At 41.0% G+C, this 25,071-nt stretch overlaps 1 protein-coding gene across 1 annotated transcript in view; it reads left to right on the top strand.

Moving 5' to 3' along the window:
- LOC138918367 (uncharacterized) overlaps positions 1 to 25,071 on the top strand; it is a 201,741-nt gene that overhangs the window by 43,748 nt on the left and 132,922 nt on the right. The window contains exons 16-23 of the mRNA XM_070239620.1: positions 1,026 to 1,073; positions 1,957 to 2,010; positions 8,089 to 8,136; positions 9,020 to 9,073; positions 15,152 to 15,199; positions 16,083 to 16,136; positions 22,215 to 22,262; positions 23,146 to 23,199. Of these exons, the coding sequence (XP_070095721.1) occupies positions 1,026 to 1,073; positions 1,957 to 2,010; positions 8,089 to 8,136; positions 9,020 to 9,073; positions 15,152 to 15,199; positions 16,083 to 16,136; positions 22,215 to 22,262; positions 23,146 to 23,199 (408 nt within the window). The remainder of the gene's footprint in view (positions 1 to 1,025; positions 1,074 to 1,956; positions 2,011 to 8,088; positions 8,137 to 9,019; positions 9,074 to 15,151; positions 15,200 to 16,082; positions 16,137 to 22,214; positions 22,263 to 23,145; positions 23,200 to 25,071) is intronic.

Raw genomic sequence — 25,071 nt, 5'->3', positions numbered from 1 at the left:
ACTCTTGTTATTTCTGGGAATGCATAGTTCCTTAGACTTCTGAAGTTTTGGGAGGAGGATGCAACATGCCGTACCATTTGGCGTCTTGATAGGAACCCATGATTTCTCTGGAAATTATCAGGGTGTGTTACTTTGATGAGAACCTTTAAGTGTATTTGAACTTTAAGATATACGTACTAATGTATATTGTTGCCAGATACAGAGTTAATGAAATTTGAAAGAATTTGGTGAAGAGTGCAGGCTGTCCAAAAATCAATAATATTTGTGCAATGCTGAATATTAGCATGATACTGTGAAGGTGACAGACTCAAAGTGCATTTTGCAAGTGTCTTATTTTGTAGATGAAGAAAAAGATAAATAGAGAAAAGATTACCCAAGCCAGTTTTGAGGTGAAAAGTCTTGATTTTGGATAATATAACCAGATAACGTTTTCTGAGAGGACTGTAGAGAAAAAGAAAAAGAAAAAGAATCATTGTAAACGCATGGTCTTCACGCAGGTCAGAAAATCTTTTAATCATCATTTGGTCATCGTTGACCTTCCTACTTGTTTCTTTCCTACCAGATAACAACCAGGGACTAGGCCCTGACACTGTGTGTTCATTGTTCTTGTGTATTCTCTTTCTATCTATATCTCTGTGTTAGCTCTTACTTGGATGCACCTCCCCATCCCGACACACTCAGATCCCTCTCACGTTTCCCAAATTGATTCCAGAGTGCATGAAGGAGAAACAAAATGGTGAAGAAGGAAGGAGGTGTAATCATGAATGCTATGTCTCCCTTGTTCCCTTCATTCTCTTTCCAGTGGATACACACAGGGACACACAGACACGCACACACGCACATACAGAACCCGGAAACTGTGTCAGAGGTTCCAGTGCTGGACCCTGAAACGGATGCTTTTGTTTCTGTCGTGTTTCCTCGTGACTTTACTTTTTGTGTGCTGCAATTCTGTTGGGAAAAAGAACCTGATTATCTTCCAAAATGTCTGACTCTATTTTTTGTACATGGTTTTTACTCTATGGCAGGGTTATGGATTCTTCCCGAATGTCGTCTGGCAACAGTGACAAGATGGGGTGAGTTGACATGAGTGATCTGAGTGGTGAAAGGTATGGGGGGCATCGATGGCAACAACAGGTTTCCATAAGAGACTATAAGCTTCTGTAGGTAACTTTCTTTCCTGTTGGGCCTAGGTGGCCAAAGGAAGGAGGAGTCAGAAGAGGGAGACTTCTTACTCACGGTTTGTTTGTGAGCCTTAGAAAGTAGTAGCCAAAGCTTTGAGGAAACTCTCAGAATGCCTGTGTGTAAGACTCTGCTAGAGTGGGCCAGGAGAGGAGAGAATCCTATTTGGAGCAAGGAGACGGTAGCAGTGGAGAGGGAGCAGTGGAGCTCTCAGCAGAAGAGAATGGAGCTAAACAGACCTCGGCTCCTTTCGTCAGCCTCCAGAGCTCTGCCACCATCTAAAGCTGGTGTCCCGAATGCCAAGCCACCGTCATACTGGAGGGAGCCCGTGCCTCAGACCTGCAGTCATCTGAACCCTGTATGAGGAACAGAAAAGACATACATGATACATGAAGGGTCAGGATGTGGTGGAGGGTGTTGAGGATCAGGAAATTAGGAGGAGCTGGGGAAATGTGTACCTACAACCTGGAGTTGAATTTTGAGCTAAATTCAACCTCGATGCAATTACACGTGAGAGTAAGGTTCAGTAGTGAAGAATTGTATTTCAATATCTTCATTCATTAGGCTTTTTGACCGGCCGAAGATCTTCGTTACAACTATAGAAAGCCCTATTTCTAGGGAAGATTAAAATACTAGTTTCCAAATAACTAACATCCACATAAGTTTTTAGGGTTCAACCAGTTTACCACTTGAAGACTACTTGTAACTAATTGCAAACAAGAGTGTAACTCTATGAAGTCACTAGGAGTCTGATCATATATGCTTTTAATTCTTTAGAAATGACCCCGATGAACTGACAGAAGTAGTCTGTGATGGAACCACCAACAAAAGGTGACGTATATACTCAGAGAGAGAGAGAGAGAGAATGAGTGAAATGCAGACGCGGCATTATCCATGGGAATGCGGAGTATTCTGGACAATGATTCTAAGATCTTTTCTAAAATTTCGGATCCACTGAGCTAAGTCATGTTTATCATATTCTTAGATGTTAGTCATGTTTATCATATTCTTAGATTCACAGAATCCTTGTTCAAATAAGTGGGTCACATCACTGTCCCATGTAGGAAATCTCAAATGACAGGTTGTTGCATTTCTTGGTGTTTACGTTAACATAGAACAACTCTCCAGGCTCCGTGATGATTTGTTATGAGGACCAAATAAGTGTTAAACACTTAGGACGATGTCTGGCACGTAATAAATACCATTTAAGTGCTTATTAGATGGAACAAAAATTTTCCGTGTACTTAGTCATGTCATCTGAACACAGCGATAATTTTCATTTTTCCTGTCCAGTCCTTATACCTCTCACTTCTTTTTCTGACGTCATTGAGCAGTGTTGGAAGGCATATGGCTCTTGGGAGGAAATAAAAGGAGGTCAGGACTGGAGAACAGGATTGAGGGGAGAGAGGTGCTCCACAAGGATGAGGGCTGGCAGGGCCAGATTTTGAAGGGCATTGTAGGCTCTGCTGAATGGTTTTGGCTCAATCCTAGTAGCACTGGCAAGGCAATGAGGGGTCATGCTTGAGGCTCTGCAAACAATACAAACTCCAATCGTGAACCGTAGACGTACCAACTGTAGCTTTCTAGAGAGGTAGGCTTTTCTAGAGATGCACTCCTAGACTGTGCATTCCCAGGTATGTGGACATCTTTAGGGGTGATGTCTGGGATGAGGAGAGGGTATGTTGTCTCTGCCGCTATATGGGCTTTTAAGGGCTGGAGAGTCTGTGCAGCTCGATGTTCCCTCTCCCACGTGAATGCTGAGAAGAGTGAGAGCTGACCACAAAACAGGGAGCCGACTCCAGACAGAGTTTGGAGAGACACAGTGAAGATAGCCCTTTGAGTCTTTAGTCAGGAGGTTGACAGAGCAAATCAAGACATAGACTCAATAAGGGGCATTGTTCTAAATGCACTTTCAAGTTTCCTTGGGAGAATAGGTTGAAAGTAGGATGAGTTGAGACAGAAAATTTTTGGTTTTGCAACGTCAGCTTTTTTGTACTATCTCCTTTTTTCCCCAATCTCATTTTCACCAGAACAAGCACCAGGAGAGCTATTTTTGAAACACTTTTTCCATTGTAAGAATTCGAAACTTATGCAGATTTCTAAATTGTGGTAAATGCATGTAACCTAAAATAGATCATCTTCAGCATTTTTAAGTGTGCCATTCTGTAGCGTTAGGTACCTTCATATTGTTGTGCAGCCAACCTGCAGAACTCTTCTCGTCTTGCAAAACTGAAACTCTGTACACATTAAACTACTCTCCCCGTTGCCCCTTTCCCAAGCTCTTGGCAACCACCATTCTACCTTCTGTCTCTGTGAGTTTGACTACTCTAGGTATGTCATGTCAGTGGAATCATGCAAAATTTGTCTTCTTGTGACTAGTTATTTCATTTAGCACAATGCCCTCAAAGTCAATCCATGTTGCAGCGTGTGTCCGAATTTCATTTCTTTTTAAGACTGAACAATATTCCAACACATACAGAAATTTCTCGCAAATGGTTCCAAAAGCTCCAGTATACCCTTTACTTACTTTTCCAATTGTTAACATTTTGTCACATTTCCTTTGTTACTCCCATCATATGGATATGTAGGTATATAGACATAAATCTATCTATCTATCTATCTATCTATAGATATATAGAAAGAGAGAGAGAGAAAGAAAATACGTTTAGATATAGATATACACATAGAAAGAGCTCTCTCTCTCAATATACCTGTATCTAGACCTGATTTTAATGTGAGTTGAGGCAGAAGATGTTTGATAGACACACACGTGACACACACCTTCCTACACACTTAGGCTCTATTCCTGAATCATTAGAGAGAAAATGCAGACCACATACCCTTTACTCCTGAATATTTCAGTTTTATTTTTCTACCTTCAGGGACACCTAACCACAGCACAGTGATCAAAATCAGAAAATTTTCACTTCCGTAACCATAATACGATTACCAGAATTGGAAAATGAAAGCCATAATAGAATATTATCTGATTTATGGTTTACATTGCGACTCACTCTTGGTGTCATACATTCTATGGGTTTGGATAAAAGTAGAATGACATGAATCTGTCATTAGAGTTTCATAACGATGGAGTATTTTCACTGCCCTAAAAATCCTTTGTGCTCCGCCTATTCATCCTTCTCCCCGCCAACTCCTGGCAACCACCGATCTCTTCCTGTCGCCCCAATTTTGCCACGTCCAGAATGTCATATAGTTGGCCTCATACAGTATGCAACCTTTTCAGATTGGCTTCTTTCACAAAGTAACATGCATGTAAGGTTTCTTTTCACAGCTTGATAGCTCGATGCTTTTTAGCGCTGAATAATATGCCGTTGACTAGATGTACCACGGTTTGTTTATCCGTTCATCTGGTGCAGGACATCTTGGTTGCTTCCGCTTTTTGGCGATTACGAGTAAAGCTGCTATCAACATTTGTGTGCAGGTTTTCATCTGCGTGTAAGTTTTGAACTCCTTTGGGTAAATACTAAGGAGCGTATGTTAAGCTGGATCGTACGTTAAGGGTTATGCTTGGTTTTGTAAGAAACCCCTAAACTGCCTTCCAGAGTGGCTGTTCCGTTTTGCCTTGCCACCCATACTGAATGAGTGTCTCCAATGCTCCACATGCTTGTCAGCAATTGCTGTTGTTAGTGTTCCATATTTTGACTATTCTAACAGGTGTGTAGTGGTATCTCATTGTTGTTCAATTTGCATTTCCCTGGAGCCATATGATGTGGAGCATCGTCTCATACTCTTAGTTGCCATTTTTATGTCTTCTTTGGCCAGATGTCTGTTAAGTTGTTTGCCCCATTTTTTAATCTGGTTGTGTGTGTTCTTGTTGTTTAGTTTTAAGATTTCTTTGCGTATTTGTATATTTGTTATTCCTTTATCAACTGTGCCTTTTGCAAATATTTTCTCCCAGTCTGTGGCTTGTGATTTTATCCTCTTGACATTGTGTCTTGTGGAGCAGCAGTTTAAAATGTTAATGAAATCCAGCTTATCAGTTATTCCTTTCATGATCTTGATTTTGCTGTCACATCTAGAAAGTCATGTTTCTAAAGAGGTCATCTCGGTTTTCTTCCGTGTTACTGTCTTCTAGGAATTCTAGAGTTTTGCTTTTGACATGTGGGTCTATAATGCATTTTGATTTCCGTTTTGTAAAGGTGTAAAGGGCCATGTGCACGTTCACTGTCTCGCACGTGGATGTCCAGTTCTTCCAGCACCATTCGTTGATAAGACTGTCTTTGCTCCATTGTATGGTCTGTGCTCCTTTGTCAAAGAACGGTGGAGTATGTTAACGGGCATCTATTTCTAGGCTCTCTGTTCTGCTCCTTTGGTCCATTTGTCTGTTCTTTCACCAGTACCACACTGTCTTGATTGCTGTAGCTTTATAGTGAATTTTGACATTGGCTCATGTCAGTCCTTCAACTTTTTTCTTCTTTGATATTATGTTGACTTTTAAAAAGCTGTTGCAGTTGCGATACGGTCAGAGAAAATCTATATGATATTGCTCCCGTGCACGTTTTTAATGCTTTGTTTATGTCCAAATATGTTGTCTGTTTTCATAAATGTCACTTGTGTGCTCTCAAACAAGATGTGTTCTGTTTGCTCTAGAGAGAGATCGTGTCAGTCTGTTCTTATTTTCTTTGCTCTTTTTGGAAGCTTTTAGAATTTTCTCTTCATTTCCATGGATCCTTTACAGATAATTTTTTACTTCCTTCTTTAACTTTGTGAAATTTATCTTCATTAGTTTTTGAATATTACCTCTTCTCTGTTTTCTTTTTTTTTCATCTTAGTTGTCTTGGATTTCATTTATTTCAGATGTTAGATGTCTTTTTTTACCCACCATATCACACTGCTGTTCTTTTAAATATTCTCTCACTTTATTGTTTTATTCTGTTTCCTGGGAGAGTTTCTCAATGTCATTTTCCATGTCTAAATAATTTGCTGTTCTCATGTATCCACACTGCTATTTATCCCATGACTTAAGTCTTTAACAATCGTCCTTTTACACCTATTTCCTCATGAGGTTTTCCTTATGCTTTCTCATTGTCACTTCGTGCTACTAACATCTTCCCTTGTATCTTTAAGTGTATTTGTCATGCTTATGTTCCAGTATGTTCCAGTAGTTCTACTTCAAATGGTCTATGTTGCTCACTTTGTTGTATTTCTTTTTCAGTCGTTGTACTCCTCAGGTATGTAATTGTTTTGACTTGTGAGCTTTCATTCCTTGTGGCTGTTGGCTACTCTGTCTGGCATCTTGTATTAGAGAAGGGCTAACGTTTTGCTTGGGACCATCTCAGTCTGTGGCTGTTATCTCAGAATAATTATTAATAGTGTGTCCTTTTCACTCTCAGAAGTGTCCTCTCTTGGGTGCTGTATTATATAGTCACCTTTGTTGAGACCTAGGACCTAAGGTGTGTTTTTCTAAGTAAGTTTAATATGAGGGCAGGTGATGGCCCCAGGCGCAGACAGTCTCAGAAACCGTGAAACACTGTGACTACTCAACTCCTGTGGTCAGGATCTGTCACCTTTGAGCTCTTGGGGAAAGCGGCATTTGAGGAGGCATTTGAGGTTGTCACCTGGGGCTTGGGAGACGGAGGAGGTGGAGGAGTGAAGGATCAAGGATTGTTCAGCCCTTCCCTGCTTTCATCAGCTAACCTAATGCTACTCTAATTTTATCCTAGCTACATCTGGGTGGTTGCTACTTGTTTCTGCTGAGAAAGGAAAGTGATCGCTTCCAAGCAACTCAGGGGAGAGGCAAGAACGGTCCTTAAAATTTTCCCTCACACTGAGCCCCTCAAGGCTGCCACCCACTGCCCCTAACCCCAGGCTACCCACCAATTAAGAGACAGCCTTCAGGCCTCTGTCATTTCCCAGGGTTGTCACTCTTGTTATTTCTGGGAATGCATAGTTCCTTAGACTTCTGAAGTTTTGGGAGGAGGATGCAACATGCCGTACCATTTGGCGTCTTGATAGGAACCCATGATTTCTCTGGAAATTATCAGGGTGTGTTACTTTGATGAGAACCTTTAAGTGTATTTGAACTTTAAGATATACGTACTAATGTATATTGTTGCCAGATACAGAGTTAATGAAATTTGAAAGAATTTGGTGAAGAGTGCAGGCTGTCCAAAAATCAATAATATTTGTGCAATGCTGAATATTAGCATGATACTGTGAAGGTGACAGACTCAAAGTGCATTTTGCAAGTGTCTTATTTTGTAGATGAAGAAAAAGATAAATAGAGAAAAGATTACCCAAGCCAGTTTTGAGGTGAAAAGTCTTGATTTTGGATAATATAACCAGATAACGTTTTCTGAGAGGACTGTAGAGAAAAAGAAAAAGAAAAAGAATCATTGTAAACGCATGGTCTTCACGCAGGTCAGAAAATCTTTTAATCATCATTTGGTCATCGTTGACCTTCCTACTTGTTTCTTTCCTACCAGATAACAACCAGGGACTAGGCCCTGACACTGTGTGTTCATTGTTCTTGTGTATTCTCTTTCTATCTATATCTCTGTGTTAGCTCTTACTTGGATGCACCTCCCCATCCCGACACACTCAGATCCCTCTCACGTTTCCCAAATTGATTCCAGAGTGCATGAAGGAGAAACAAAATGGTGAAGAAGGAAGGAGGTGTAATCATGAATGCTATGTCTCCCTTGTTCCCTTCATTCTCTTTCCAGTGGATACACACAGGGACACACAGACACGCACACACGCACATACAGAACCCGGAAACTGTGTCAGAGGTTCCAGTGCTGGACCCTGAAACGGATGCTTTTGTTTCTGTCGTGTTTCCTCGTGACTTTACTTTTTGTGTGCTGCAATTCTGTTGGGAAAAAGAACCTGATTATCTTCCAAAATGTCTGACTCTATTTTTTGTACATGGTTTTTACTCTATGGCAGGGTTATGGATTCTTCCCGAATGTCGTCTGGCAACAGTGACAAGATGGGGTGAGTTGACATGAGTGATCTGAGTGGTGAAAGGTATGGGGGGCATCGATGGCAACAACAGGTTTCCATAAGAGACTATAAGCTTCTGTAGGTAACTTTCTTTCCTGTTGGGCCTAGGTGGCCAAAGGAAGGAGGAGTCAGAAGAGGGAGACTTCTTACTCACGGTTTGTTTGTGAGCCTTAGAAAGTAGTAGCCAAAGCTTTGAGGAAACTCTCAGAATGCCTGTGTGTAAGACTCTGCTAGAGTGGGCCAGGAGAGGAGAGAATCCTATTTGGAGCAAGGAGACGGTAGCAGTGGAGAGGGAGCAGTGGAGCTCTCAGCAGAAGAGAATGGAGCTAAACAGACCTCGGCTCCTTTCGTCAGCCTCCAGAGCTCTGCCACCATCTAAAGCTGGTGTCCCGAATGCCAAGCCACCGTCATACTGGAGGGAGCCCGTGCCTCAGACCTGCAGTCATCTGAACCCTGTATGAGGAACAGAAAAGACATACATGATACATGAAGGGTCAGGATGTGGTGGAGGGTGTTGAGGATCAGGAAATTAGGAGGAGCTGGGGAAATGTGTACCTACAACCTGGAGTTGAATTTTGAGCTAAATTCAACCTCGATGCAATTACACGTGAGAGTAAGGTTCAGTAGTGAAGAATTGTATTTCAATATCTTCATTCATTAGGCTTTTTGACCGGCCGAAGATCTTCGTTACAACTATAGAAAGCCCTATTTCTAGGGAAGATTAAAATACTAGTTTCCAAATAACTAACATCCACATAAGTTTTTAGGGTTCAACCAGTTTACCACTTGAAGACTACTTGTAACTAATTGCAAACAAGAGTGTAACTCTATGAAGTCACTAGGAGTCTGATCATATATGCTTTTAATTCTTTAGAAATGACCCCGATGAACTGACAGAAGTAGTCTGTGATGGAACCACCAACAAAAGGTGACGTATATACTCAGAGAGAGAGAGAGAGAGAATGAGTGAAATGCAGACGCGGCATTATCCATGGGAATGCGGAGTATTCTGGACAATGATTCTAAGATCTTTTCTAAAATTTCGGATCCACTGAGCTAAGTCATGTTTATCATATTCTTAGATGTTAGTCATGTTTATCATATTCTTAGATTCACAGAATCCTTGTTCAAATAAGTGGGTCACATCACTGTCCCATGTAGGAAATCTCAAATGACAGGTTGTTGCATTTCTTGGTGTTTACGTTAACATAGAACAACTCTCCAGGCTCCGTGATGATTTGTTATGAGGACCAAATAAGTGTTAAACACTTAGGACGATGTCTGGCACGTAATAAATACCATTTAAGTGCTTATTAGATGGAACAAAAATTTTCCGTGTACTTAGTCATGTCATCTGAACACAGCGATAATTTTCATTTTTCCTGTCCAGTCCTTATACCTCTCACTTCTTTTTCTGACGTCATTGAGCAGTGTTGGAAGGCATATGGCTCTTGGGAGGAAATAAAAGGAGGTCAGGACTGGAGAACAGGATTGAGGGGAGAGAGGTGCTCCACAAGGATGAGGGCTGGCAGGGCCAGATTTTGAAGGGCATTGTAGGCTCTGCTGAATGGTTTTGGCTCAATCCTAGTAGCACTGGCAAGGCAATGAGGGGTCATGCTTGAGGCTCTGCAAACAATACAAACTCCAATCGTGAACCGTAGACGTACCAACTGTAGCTTTCTAGAGAGGTAGGCTTTTCTAGAGATGCACTCCTAGACTGTGCATTCCCAGGTATGTGGACATCTTTAGGGGTGATGTCTGGGATGAGGAGAGGGTATGTTGTCTCTGCCGCTATATGGGCTTTTAAGGGCTGGAGAGTCTGTGCAGCTCGATGTTCCCTCTCCCACGTGAATGCTGAGAAGAGTGAGAGCTGACCACAAAACAGGGAGCCGACTCCAGACAGAGTTTGGAGAGACACAGTGAAGATAGCCCTTTGAGTCTTTAGTCAGGAGGTTGACAGAGCAAATCAAGACATAGACTCAATAAGGGGCATTGTTCTAAATGCACTTTCAAGTTTCCTTGGGAGAATAGGTTGAAAGTAGGATGAGTTGAGACAGAAAATTTTTGGTTTTGCAACGTCAGCTTTTTTGTACTATCTCCTTTTTTCCCCAATCTCATTTTCACCAGAACAAGCACCAGGAGAGCTATTTTTGAAACACTTTTTCCATTGTAAGAATTCGAAACTTATGCAGATTTCTAAATTGTGGTAAATGCATGTAACCTAAAATAGATCATCTTCAGCATTTTTAAGTGTGCCATTCTGTAGCGTTAGGTACCTTCATATTGTTGTGCAGCCAACCTGCAGAACTCTTCTCGTCTTGCAAAACTGAAACTCTGTACACATTAAACTACTCTCCCCGTTGCCCCTTTCCCAAGCTCTTGGCAACCACCATTCTACCTTCTGTCTCTGTGAGTTTGACTACTCTAGGTATGTCATGTCAGTGGAATCATGCAAAATTTGTCTTCTTGTGACTAGTTATTTCATTTAGCACAATGCCCTCAAAGTCAATCCATGTTGCAGCGTGTGTCCGAATTTCATTTCTTTTTAAGACTGAACAATATTCCAACACATACAGAAATTTCTCGCAAATGGTTCCAAAAGCTCCAGTATACCCTTTACTTACTTTTCCAATTGTTAACATTTTGTCACATTTCCTTTGTTACTCCCATCATATGGATATGTAGGTATATAGACATAAATCTATCTATCTATCTATCTATCTATAGATATATAGAAAGAGAGAGAGAGAAAGAAAATACGTTTAGATATAGATATACACATAGAAAGAGCTCTCTCTCTCAATATACCTGTATCTAGACCTGATTTTAATGTGAGTTGAGGCAGAAGATGTTTGATAGACACACACGTGACACACACCTTCCTACACACTTAGGCTCTATTCCTGAATCATTAGAGAGAAAATGCAGACCACATACCCTTTACTCCTGAATATTTCAGTTTTATTTTTCTACCTTCAGGGACACCTAACCACAGCACAGTGATCAAAATCAGAAAATTTTCACTTCCGTAACCATAATACGATTACCAGAATTGGAAAATGAAAGCCATAATAGAATATTATCTGATTTATGGTTTACATTGCGACTCACTCTTGGTGTCATACATTCTATGGGTTTGGATAAAAGTAGAATGACATGAATCTGTCATTAGAGTTTCATAACGATGGAGTATTTTCACTGCCCTAAAAATCCTTTGTGCTCCGCCTATTCATCCTTCTCCCCGCCAACTCCTGGCAACCACCGATCTCTTCCTGTCGCCCCAATTTTGCCACGTCCAGAATGTCATATAGTTGGCCTCATACAGTATGCAACCTTTTCAGATTGGCTTCTTTCACAAAGTAACATGCATGTAAGGTTTCTTTTCACAGCTTGATAGCTCGATGCTTTTTAGCGCTGAATAATATGCCGTTGACTAGATGTACCACGGTTTGTTTATCCGTTCATCTGGTGCAGGACATCTTGGTTGCTTCCGCTTTTTGGCGATTACGAGTAAAGCTGCTATCAACATTTGTGTGCAGGTTTTCATCTGCGTGTAAGTTTTGAACTCCTTTGGGTAAATACTAAGGAGCGTATGTTAAGCTGGATCGTACGTTAAGGGTTATGCTTGGTTTTGTAAGAAACCCCTAAACTGCCTTCCAGAGTGGCTGTTCCGTTTTGCCTTGCCACCCATACTGAATGAGTGTCTCCAATGCTCCACATGCTTGTCAGCAATTGCTGTTGTTAGTGTTCCATATTTTGACTATTCTAACAGGTGTGTAGTGGTATCTCATTGTTGTTCAATTTGCATTTCCCTGGAGCCATATGATGTGGAGCATCGTCTCATACTCTTAGTTGCCATTTTTATGTCTTCTTTGGCCAGATGTCTGTTAAGTTGTTTGCCCCATTTTTTAATCTGGTTGTGTGTGTTCTTGTTGTTTAGTTTTAAGATTTCTTTGCGTATTTGTATATTTGTTATTCCTTTATCAACTGTGCCTTTTGCAAATATTTTCTCCCAGTCTGTGGCTTGTGATTTTATCCTCTTGACATTGTGTCTTGTGGAGCAGCAGTTTAAAATGTTAATGAAATCCAGCTTATCAGTTATTCCTTTCATGATCTTGATTTTGCTGTCACATCTAGAAAGTCATGTTTCTAAAGAGGTCATCTCGGTTTTCTTCCGTGTTACTGTCTTCTAGGAATTCTAGAGTTTTGCTTTTGACATGTGGGTCTATAATGCATTTTGATTTCCGTTTTGTAAAGGTGTAAAGGGCCATGTGCACGTTCACTGTCTCGCACGTGGATGTCCAGTTCTTCCAGCACCATTCGTTGATAAGACTGTCTTTGCTCCATTGTATGGTCTGTGCTCCTTTGTCAAAGAACGGTGGAGTATGTTAACGGGCATCTATTTCTAGGCTCTCTGTTCTGCTCCTTTGGTCCATTTGTCTGTTCTTTCACCAGTACCACACTGTCTTGATTGCTGTAGCTTTATAGTGAATTTTGACATTGGCTCATGTCAGTCCTTCAACTTTTTTCTTCTTTGATATTATGTTGACTTTTAAAAAGCTGTTGCAGTTGCGATACGGTCAGAGAAAATCTATATGATATTGCTCCCGTGCACGTTTTTAATGCTTTGTTTATGTCCAAATATGTTGTCTGTTTTCATAAATGTCACTTGTGTGCTCTCAAACAAGATGTGTTCTGTTTGCTCTAGAGAGAGATCGTGTCAGTCTGTTCTTATTTTCTTTGCTCTTTTTGGAAGCTTTTAGAATTTTCTCTTCATTTCCATGGATCCTTTACAGATAATTTTTTACTTCCTTCTTTAACTTTGTGAAATTTATCTTCATTAGTTTTTGAATATTACCTCTTCTCTGTTTTCTTTTTTTTTCATCTTAGTTGTCTTGGATTTCATTTATTTCAGATGTTAGATGTCTTTTTTTACCCACCATATCACACTGCTGTTCTTTTAAATATTCTCTCACTTTATTGTTTTATTCTGTTTCCTGGGAGAGTTTCTCAATGTCATTTTCCATGTCTAAATAATTTGCTGTTCTCATGTATCCACACTGCTATTTATCCCATGACTTAAGTCTTTAACAATCGTCCTTTTACACCTATTTCCTCATGAGGTTTTCCTTATGCTTTCTCATTGTCACTTCGTGCTACTAACATCTTCCCTTGTATCTTTAAGTGTATTTGTCATGCTTATGTTCCAGTATGTTCCAGTAGTTCTACTTCAAATGGTCTATGTTGCTCACTTTGTTGTATTTCTTTTTCAGTCGTTGTACTCCTCAGGTATGTAATTGTTTTGACTTGTGAGCTTTCATTCCTTGTGGCTGTTGGCTACTCTGTCTGGCATCTTGTATTAGAGAAGGGCTAACGTTTTGCTTGGGACCATCTCAGTCTGTGGCTGTTATCTCAGAATAATTATTAATAGTGTGTCCTTTTCACTCTCAGAAGTGTCCTCTCTTGGGTGCTGTATTATATAGTCACCTTTGTTGAGACCTAGGACCTAAGGTGTGTTTTTCTAAGTAAGTTTAATATGAGGGCAGGTGATGGCCCCAGGCGCAGACAGTCTCAGAAACCGTGAAACACTGTGACTACTCAACTCCTGTGGTCAGGATCTGTCACCTTTGAGCTCTTGGGGAAAGCGGCATTTGAGGAGGCATTTGAGGTTGTCACCTGGGGCTTGGGAGACGGAGGAGGTGGAGGAGTGAAGGATCAAGGATTGTTCAGCCCTTCCCTGCTTTCATCAGCTAACCTAATGCTACTCTAATTTTATCCTAGCTACATCTGGGTGGTTGCTACTTGTTTCTGCTGAGAAAGGAAAGTGATCGCTTCCAAGCAACTCAGGGGAGAGGCAAGAACGGTCCTTAAAATTTTCCCTCACACTGAGCCCCTCAAGGCTGCCACCCACTGCCCCTAACCCCAGGCTACCCACCAATTAAGAGACAGCCTTCAGGCCTCTGTCATTTCCCAGGGTTGTCACTCTTGTTATTTCTGGGAATGCATAGTTCCTTAGACTTCTGAAGTTTTGGGAGGAGGATGCAACATGCCGTACCATTTGGCGTCTTGATAGGAACCCATGATTTCTCTGGAAATTATCAGGGTGTGTTACTTTGATGAGAACCTTTAAGTGTATTTGAACTTTAAGATATACGTACTAATGTATATTGTTGCCAGATACAGAGTTAATGAAATTTGAAAGAATTTGGTGAAGAGTGCAGGCTGTCCAAAAATCAATAATATTTGTGCAATGCTGAATATTAGCATGATACTGTGAAGGTGACAGACTCAAAGTGCATTTTGCAAGTGTCTTATTTTGTAGATGAAGAAAAAGATAAATAGAGAAAAGATTACCCAAGCCAGTTTTGAGGTGAAAAGTCTTGATTTTGGATAATATAACCAGATAACGTTTTCTGAGAGGACTGTAGAGAAAAAGAAAAAGAAAAAGAATCATTGTAAACGCATGGTCTTCACGCAGGTCAGAAAATCTTTTAATCATCATTTGGTCATCGTTGACCTTCCTACTTGTTTCTTTCCTACCAGATAACAACCAGGGACTAGGCCCTGACACTGTGTGTTCATTGTTCTTGTGTATTCTCTTTCTATCTATATCTCTGTGTTAGCTCTTACTTGGATGCACCTCCCCATCCCGACACACTCAGATCCCTCTCACGTTTCCCAAATTGATTCCAGAGTGCATGAAGGAGAAACAAAATGGTGAAGAAGGAAGGAGGTGTAATCATGAATGCTATGTCTCCCTTGTTCCCTTCATTCTCTTTCCAGTGGATACACACAGGGACACACAGACACGCACACACGCACATACAGAACCCGGAAACTGTGTCAGAGGTTCCAGTGCTGGACCCTGAAACGGATGCTTTTGTTTCTGTCGTGTTTCCTCGTGACTTTACTTTTTGTGTGCTGCAATTCTGTTGGGAAAAAGAACCTGATTATCTTCCAAAATGTCTGACTCTATTTTTTGTACATGGTTTTTACTCTATGGCAGGGTTATGGATTCTTCCCGAATGTCGTCTGGCAACAGTGACAAGATGGGGTGAGTTGACATGAGTGATCTGAGTGGTGAAAGGTATGGGGGGCATCGATGGCAACAACAGGTTTCCATAAGAGACTATAAGCTTCTGTAGGTAACTTTCTTTCCTGTTGGGCCTAGGTGGCCAAAGGAAGGAGGAGTCAGAAGAGGGAGACTTCTTACTCACGGTTTGTTTGTGAGCCTTAGAAAGTAGTAGCCAAAGCTTTGAGGAAACTCTCAGAATGCCTGTGTGTAAGACTCTGCTAGAGTGGGCCAGGAGAGGAGAGAATCCTATTTGGAGCAAGGAGACGGTAGCAGTGGAGAGGGAGCAGTGGAGCTCTCAGCAGAAGAGAATGGAGCTAAACAGACCTCGGCTCCTTTCGTCAGCCTCCAGAGCTCTGCCACCATCTAAAGCTGGTGTCCCGAATGCCAAGCCACCGTCATACTGGAGGGAGCCCGTGCCTCAGACCTGCAGTCATCTGAACCCTGTATGAGGAACAGAAAAGACATACATGATACATGAAGGGTCAGGATGTGGTGGAGGGTGTTGAGGATCAGGAAATTAGGAGGAGCTGGGGAAATGTGTACCTACAACCTGGAGTTGAATTTTGAGCTAAATTCAACCTCGATGCAATTACACGTGAGAGTAAGGTTCAGTAGTGAAGAATTGTATTTCAATATCTTCATTCATTAGGCTTTTTGACCGGCCGAAGATCTTCGTTACAACTATAGAAAGCCCTATTTCTAGGGAAGATTAAAATACTAGTTTCCAAATAACTAACATCCACATAAGTTTTTAGGGTTCAACCAGTTTACCACTTGAAGACTACTTGTAACTAATTGCAAACAAGAGTGTAACTCTATGAAGTCACTAGGAGTCTGATCATATATGCTTTTAATTCTTTAGAAATGACCCCGATGAACTGACAGAAGTAGTCTGTGATGGAACCACCAACAAAAGGTGACGTATATACTCAGAGAGAGAGAGAGAGAGAATGAGTGAAATGCAGACGCGGCATTATCCATGGGAATGCGGAGTATTCTGGACAATGATTCTAAGATCTTTTCTAAAATTTCGGATCCACTGAGCTAAGTCATGTTTATCATATTCTTAGATGTTAGTCATGTTTATCATATTCTTAGATTCACAGAATCCTTGTTCAAATAAGTGGGTCACATCACTGTCCCATGTAGGAAATCTCAAATGACAGGTTGTTGCATTTCTTGGTGTTTACGTTAACATAGAACAACTCTCCAGGCTCCGTGATGATTTGTTATGAGGACCAAATAAGTGTTAAACACTTAGGACGATGTCTGGCACGTAATAAATACCATTTAAGTGCTTATTAGATGGAACAAAAATTTTCCGTGTACTTAGTCATGTCATCTGAACACAGCGATAATTTTCATTTTTCCTGTCCAGTCCTTATACCTCTCACTTCTTTTTCTGACGTCATTGAGCAGTGTTGGAAGGCATATGGCTCTTGGGAGGAAATAAAAGGAGGTCAGGACTGGAGAACAGGATTGAGGGGAGAGAGGTGCTCCACAAGGATGAGGGCTGGCAGGGCCAGATTTTGAAGGGCATTGTAGGCTCTGCTGAATGGTTTTGGCTCAATCCTAGTAGCACTGGCAAGGCAATGAGGGGTCATGCTTGAGGCTCTGCAAACAATACAAACTCCAATCGTGAACCGTAGACGTACCAACTGTAGCTTTCTAGAGAGGTAGGCTTTTCTAGAGATGCACTCCTAGACTGTGCATTCCCAGGTATGTGGACATCTTTAGGGGTGATGTCTGGGATGAGGAGAGGGTATGTTGTCTCTGCCGCTATATGGGCTTTTAAGGGCTGGAGAGTCTGTGCAGCTCGATGTTCCCTCTCCCACGTGAATGCTGAGAAGAGTGAGAGCTGACCACAAAACAGGGAGCCGACTCCAGACAGAGTTTGGAGAGACACAGTGAAGATAGCCCTTTGAGTCTTTAGTCAGGAGGTTGACAGAGCAAATCAAGACATAGACTCAATAAGGGGCATTGTTCTAAATGCACTTTCAAGTTTCCTTGGGAGAATAGGTTGAAAGTAGGATGAGTTGAGACAGAAAATTTTTGGTTTTGCAACGTCAGCTTTTTTGTACTATCTCCTTTTTTCCCCAATCTCATTTTCACCAGAACAAGCACCAGGAGAGCTATTTTTGAAACACTTTTTCCATTGTAAGAATTCGAAACTTATGCAGATTTCTAAATTGTGGTAAATGCATGTAACCTAAAATAGATCATCTTCAGCATTTTTAAGTGTGCCATTCTGTAGCGTTAGGTACCTTCATATGGTTGTGCAGCCAACCTGCAGAACTCTTCTCGTCTTGCAAAACTGAAACTCTGTACACATTAAACTACTCTCCCCGTTGCCCCTTTCCCAAGCTCTTGGCAACCACCATTCTACCTTCTGTCTCTGTGAGTTTGACTACTCTAGGTATGTCATGTCAGTGGAATCATGCAAAATTTGTCTTCTTGTGACTAGTTATTTCATTTAGCACAATGCCCTCAAAGTCAATCCATGTTGCAGCGTGTGTCCGAATTTCATTTCTTTTTAAGACTGAACAATATTCCAACACATACAGAAATTTCTCGCAAATGGTTCCAAAAGCTCCAGTATACCCTTTACTTACTTTTCCAATTGTTAACATTTTGTCACATTTCCTTTGTTACTCCCATCATATGGATATGTAGGTATATAGACATAAATCTATCTATCTATCTATCTATCTATAGATATATAGAAAGAGAGAGAGAGAAAGAAAATACGTTTAGATATAGATATACACATAGAAAGAGCTCTCTCTCTCAATATACCTGTATCTAGACCTGATTTTAATGTGAGTTGAGGCAGAAGATGTTTGATAGACACACACGTGACACACACCTTCCTACACACTTAGGCTCTATTCCTGAATCATTAGAGAGAAAATGCAGACCACATACCCTTTACTCCTGAATATTTCAGTTTTATTTTTCTACCTTCAGGGACACCTAACCACAGCACAGTGATCAAAATCAGAAAATTTTCACTTCCGTAACCATAATACGATTACCAGAATTGGAAAATGAAAGCCATAATAGAATATTATCTGATTTATGGTTTACATTGCGACTCACTCTTGGTGTCATACATTCTATGGGTTTGGATAAAAGTAGAATGACATGAATCTGTCATTAGAGTTTCATAACGATGGAGTATTTTCACTGCCCTAAAAATCCTTTGTGCTCCGCCTATTCATCCTTCTCCCCGCCAACTCCTGGCAACCACCGATCTCTTCCTGTCGCCCCAATTTTGCCACGTCCAGAATGTCATATAGTTGGCCTCATACAGTATGCAACCTTTTCAGATTGGCTTCTTTCACAAAGTAACATGCATGTAAGGTTTCTTTTCACAGCTTGATAGCTCGATGCTTTTTAGCGCTGAATAATATGCCGTTGACTAGATGTACCACGGTTTGTTTATCCGTTCATCTGGTGCAGGACATCTTGGTTGCTTCCGCTTTTTGGCGATTACGAGTAAAGCTGCTATCAACATTTGTGTGCAGGTTTTCATCTGCGTGTAAGTTTTGAACTCCTTTGGGTAAATACTAAGGAGCGTATGTTAAGCTGGATCGTACGTTAAGGGTTATGCTTGGTTTTGTAAGAAACCCCTAAACTGCCTTCCAGAGTGGCTGTTCCGTTTTGCCTTGCCACCCATACTGAATGAGTGTCTCCAATGCTCCACATGCTTGTCAGCAATTGCTGTTGTTAGTGTTCCATATTTTGACTATTCTAACAGGTGTGTAGTGGTATCTCATTGTTGTTCAATTTGCATTTCCCTGGAGCCATATGATGTGGAGCATCGTCTCATACTCTTAGTTGCCATTTTTATGTCTTCTTTGGCCAGATGTCTGTTAAGTTGTTTGCCCCATTTTTTAATCTGGTTGTGTGTGTTCTTGTTGTTTAGTTTTAAGATTTCTTTGCGTATTTGTATATTTGTTATTCCTTTATCAACTGTGCCTTTTGCAAATATTTTCTCCCAGTCTGTGGCTTGTGATTTTATCCTCTTGACATTGTGTCTTGTGGAGCAGCAGTTTAAAATGTTAATGAAATCCAGCTTATCAGTTATTCCTTTCATGATCTTGATTTTGCTGTCACATCTAGAAAGTCATGTTTCTAAAGAGGTCATCTCGGTTTTCTTCCGTGTTACTGTCTTCTAGGAATTCTAGAGTTTTGCTTTTGACATGTGGGTCTATAATGCATTTTGATTTCCGTTTTGTAAAGGTGTAAAGGGCCATGTGCACGTTCACTGTCTCGCACGTGGATGTCCAGTTCTTCCAGCACCATTCGTTGATAAGACTGTCTTTGCTCCATTGTATGGTCTGTGCTCCTTTGTCAAAGAACGGTGGAGTATGTTAACGGGCATCTATTTCTAGGCTCTCTGTTCTGCTCCTTTGGTCCATTTGTCTGTTCTTTCACCAGTACCACACTGTCTTGATTGCTGTAGCTTTATAGTGAATTTTGACATTGGCTCATGTCAGTCCTTCAACTTTTTTCTTCTTTGATATTATGTTGACTTTTAAAAAGCTGTTGCAGTTGCGATACGGTCAGAGAAAATCTATATGATATTGCTCCCGTGCACGTTTTTAATGCTTTGTTTATGTCCAAATATGTTGTCTGTTTTCATAAATGTCACTTGTGTGCTCTCAAACAAGATGTGTTCTGTTTGCTCTAGAGAGAGATCGTGTCAGTCTGTTCTTATTTTCTTTGCTCTTTTTGGAAGCTTTTAGAATTTTCTCTTCATTTCCATGGATCCTTTACAGATAATTTTTTACTTCCTTCTTTAACTTTGTGAAATTTATCTTCATTAGTTTTTGAATATTACCTCTTCTCTGTTTTCTTTTTTTTTCATCTTAGTTGTCTTGGATTTCATTTATTTCAGATGTTAGATGTCTTTTTTTACCCACCATATCACACTGCTGTTCTTTTAAATATTCTCTCACTTTATTGTTTTATTCTGTTTCCTGGGAGAGTTTCTCAATGTCATTTTCCATGTCTAAATAATTTGCTGTTCTCATGTATCCACACTGCTATTTATCCCATGACTTAAGTCTTTAACAATCGTCCTTTTACACCTATTTCCTCATGAGGTTTTCCTTATGCTTTCTCATTGTCACTTCGTGCTACTAACATCTTCCCTTGTATCTTTAAGTGTATTTGTCATGCTTATGTTCCAGTATGTTCCAGTAGTTCTACTTCAAATGGTCTATGTTGCTCACTTTGTTGTATTTCTTTTTCAGTCGTTGTACTCCTCAGGTATGTAATTGTTTTGACTTGTGAGCTTTCATTCCTTGTGGCTGTTGGCTACTCTGTCTGGCATCTTGTATTAGAGAAGGGCTAACGTTTTGCTTGGGACCATCTCAGTCTGTGGCTGTTATCTCAGAATAATTATTAATAGTGTGTCCTTTTCACTCTCAGAAGTGTCCTCTCTTGGGTGCTGTATTATATAGTCACCTTTGTTGAGACCTAGGACCTAAGGTGTGTTTTTCTAAGTAAGTTTAATATGAGGGCAGGTGATGGCCCCAGGCGCAGACAGTCTCAGAAACCGTGAAACACTGTGACCACTCAACTCCTGTGGTCAGGATCTGTCACCTTTGAGCTCTTGGGGAAAGCGGCATTTGAGGAGGCATTTGAGGTTGTCACCTGGGGCTTGGGAGACGGAGGAGGTGGAGGAGTGAAGGATCAAGGATTGTTCAGCCCTTCCCTGCTTTCATCAGCTAACCTAATGCTACTCTAATTTTATCCTAGCTACATCTGGGTGGTTGCTACTTGTTTCTGCTGAGAAAGGAAAGTGATCGCTTCCAAGCAACTCAGGGGAGAGGCAAGAACGGTCCTTAAAATTTTCCCTCACACTGAGCCCCTCAAGGCTGCCACCCACTGCCCCTAACCCCAGGCTACCCACCAATTAAGAGACAGCCTTCAGGCCTCTGTCATTTCCCAGGGTTGTCACTCTTGTTATTTCTGGGAATGCATAGTTCCTTAGACTTCTGAAGTTTTGGGAGGAGGATGCAACATGCCGTACCATTTGGTGTCTTGATAGGAACCCATGATTTCTCTGGAAATTATCAGGGTGTGTTACTTTGATGAGAACCTTTAAGTGTATTTGAACTTTAAGATATACGTACTAATGTATATTGTTGCCAGATACAGAGTTAATGAAATTTGAAAGAATTTGGTGAAGAGTGCAGGCTGTCCAAAAATCAATAATATTTGTGCAATGCTGAATATTAGCATGATACTGTGAAGGTGACAGACTCAAAGTGCATTTTGCAAGTGTCTTATTTTGTAGATGAAGAAAAAGATAAATAGAGAAAAGATTACCCAAGCCAGTTTTGAGGTGAAAAGTCTTGATTTTGGATAATATAACCAGATAACGTTTTCTGAGAGGACTGTAGAGAAAAAGAAAAAGAAAAAGAATCATTGTAAACGCATGGTCTTCACGCAGGTCAGAAAATCTTTTAATCATCATTTGGTCATCGTTGACCTTCCTACTTGTTTCTTTCCTACCAGATAACAACCAGGGACTAGGCCCTGACACTGTGTGTTCATTGTTCTTGTGTATTCTCTTTCTATCTATATCTCTGTGTTAGCTCTTACTTGGATGCACCTCCCCATCCCGACACACTCAGATCCCTCTCACGTTTCCCAAATTGATTCCAGAGTGCATGAAGGAGAAACAAAATGGTGAAGAAGGAAGGAGGTGTAATCATGAATGCTATGTCTCCCTTGTTCCCTTCATTCTCTTTCCAGTGGATACACACAGGGACACACAGACACGCACACACGCACATACAGAACCCGGAAACTGTGTCAGAGGTTCCAGTGCTGGACCCTGAAACGGATGCTTTTGTTTCTGTCGTGTTTCCTCGTGACTTTACTTTTTGTGTGCTGCAATTCTGTTGGGAAAAAGAACCTGATTATCTTCCAAAATGTCTGACTCTATTTTTTGTACATGGTTTTTACTCTATGGCAGGGTTATGGATTCTTCCCGAATGTCGTCTGGCAACAGTGACAAGATGGGGTGAGTTGACATGAGTGATCTGAGTGGTGAAAGGTATGGGGGGCATCGATGGCAACAACAGGTTTCCATAAGAGACTATAAGCTTCTGTAGGTAACTTTCTTTCCTGTTGGGCCTAGGTGGCCAAAGGAAGGAGGAGTCAGAAGAGGGAGACTTCTTACTCACGGTTTGTTTGTGAGCCTTAGAAAGTAGTAGCCAAAGCTTTGAGGAAACTCTCAGAATGCCTGTGTGTAAGACTCTGCTAGAGTGGGCCAGGAGAGGAGAGAATCCTATTTGGAGCAAGGAGACGGTAGCAGTGGAGAGGGAGCAGTGGAGCTCTCAGCAGAAGAGAATGGAGCTAAACAGACCTCGGCTCCTTTCGTCAGCCTCCAGAGCTCTGCCACCATCTAAAGCTGGTGTCCCGAATGCCAAGCCACCGTCATACTGGAGGGAGCCCGTGCCTCAGACCTGCAGTCATCTGAACCCTGTATGAGGAACAGAAAAGACATACATGATACATGAAGGGTCAGGATGTGGTGGAGGGTGTTGAGGATCAGGAAATTAGGAGGAGCTGGGGAAATGTGTACCTACAACCTGGAGTTGAATTTTGAGCTAAATTCAACCTCGATGCAATTACACGTGAGAGTAAGGTTCAGTAGTGAAGAATTGTATTTCAATATCTTCATTCATTAGGCTTTTTGACCGGCCGAAGATCTTCGTTACAACTATAGAAAGCCCTATTTCTAGGGAAGATTAAAATACTAGTTTCCAAATAACTAACATCCACATAAGTTTTTAGGGTTCAACCAGTTTACCACTTGAAGACTACTTGTAACTAATTGCAAACAAGAGTGTAACTCTATGAAGTCACTAGGAGTCTGATCATATATGCTTTTAATTCTTTAGAAATGACCCCGATGAACTGACAGAAGTAGTCTGTGATGGAACCACCAACAAAAGGTGACGTATATACTCAGAGAGAGAGAGAGAGAGAGAGAATGAGTGAAATGCAGACGCGGCATTGTCCATGGGAATGCGGAGTATTCTGGACAATGATTCTAAGATCTTTTCTAAAATTTCGGATCCACTGAGCTAAGTCATGTTTATCATATTCTTAGATGTTAGTCATGTTTATCATATTCTTAGATTCACAGAATCCTTGTTCAAATAAGTGGGTCACATCACTGTCCCATGTAGGAAATCTCAAATGACAGGTTGTTGCATTTCTTGGTGTTTACGTTAACATAGAACAACTCTCCAGGCTCCGTGATGATTTGTTATGAGGACCAAATAAGTGTTAAACACTTAGGACGATGTCTGGCACGTAATAAATACCATTTAAGTGCTTATTAGATGGAACAAAAATTTTCCGTGTACTTAGTCATGTCATCTGAACACAGCGATAATTTTCATTTTTCCTGTCCAGTCCTTATACCTCTCACTTCTTTTTCTGACGTCATTGAGCAGTGTTGGAAGGCATATGGCTCTTGGGAGGAAATAAAAGGAGGTCAGGACTGGAGAACAGGATTGAGGGGAGAGAGGTGCTCCACAAGGATGAGGGCTGGCAGGGCCAGATTTTGAAGGGCATTGTAGGCTCTGCTGAATGGTTTTGGCTCAATCCTAGTAGCACTGGCAAGGCAATGAGGGGTCATGCTTGAGGCTCTGCAAACAATACAAACTCCAATCGTGAACCGTAGACGTACCAACTGTAGCTTTCTAGAGAGGTAGGCTTTTCTAGAGATGCACTCCTAGACTGTGCATTCCCAGGTATGTGGACATCTTTAGGGGTGATGTCTGGGATGAGGAGAGGGTATGTTGTCTCTGCCGCTATATGGGCTTTTAAGGGCTGGAGAGTCTGTGCAGCTCGATGTTCCCTCTCCCACGTGAATGCTGAGAAGAGTGAGAGCTGACCACAAAACAGGGAGCCGACTCCAGACAGAGTTTGGAGAGACACAGTGAAGATAGCCCTTTGAGTCTTTAGTCAGGAGGTTGACAGAGCAAATCAAGACATAGACTCAATAAGGGGCATTGTTCTAAATGCACTTTCAAGTTTCCTTGGGAGAATAGGTTGAAAGTAGGATGAGTTGAGACAGAAAATTTTTGGTTTTGCAACGTCAGCTTTTTTGTACTATCTCCTTTTTTCCCCAATCTCATTTTCACCAGAACAAGCACCAGGAGAGCTATTTTTGAAACACTTTTTCCATTGTAAGAATTCGAAACTTATGCAGATTTCTAAATTGTGGTAAATGCATGTAACCTAAAATAGATCATCTTCAGCATTTTTAAGTGTGCCATTCTGTAGCGTTAGGTACCTTCATATGGTTGTGCAGCCAACCTGCAGAACTCTTCTCGTCTTGCAAAACTGAAACTCTGTACACATTAAACTACTCTCCCCGTTGCCCCTTTCCCAAGCTCTTGGCAACCACCATTCTACCTTCTGTCTCTGTGAGTTTGACTACTCTAGGTATGTCATGTCAGTGGAATCATGCAAAATTTGTCTTCTTGTGACTAGTTATTTCATTTAGCACAATGCCCTCAAAGTCAATCCATGTTGCAGCGTGTGTCCGAATTTCATTTCTTTTTAAGACTGAACAATATTCCAACACATACAGAAATTTCTCGCAAATGGTTCCAAAAGCTCCAGTATACCCTTTACTTACTTTTCCAATTGTTAACATTTTGTCACATTTCCTTTGTTACTCCCATCATATGGATATGTAGGTATATAGACATAAATCTATCTATCTATCTATCTATCTATAGATATATAGAAAGAGAGAGAGAGAAAGAAAATACGTTTAGATATAGATATACACATAGAAAGAGCTCTCT

Source organism: Equus caballus, chromosome 17 (assembly GCF_041296265.1).
Source record: "Equus caballus isolate H_3958 breed thoroughbred chromosome 17, TB-T2T, whole genome shotgun sequence".
Lineage (NCBI taxonomy): Eukaryota > Metazoa > Chordata > Mammalia > Perissodactyla > Equidae > Equus > Equus caballus.
This window is presented reverse-complemented; position numbering and strand designations above follow the sequence as displayed.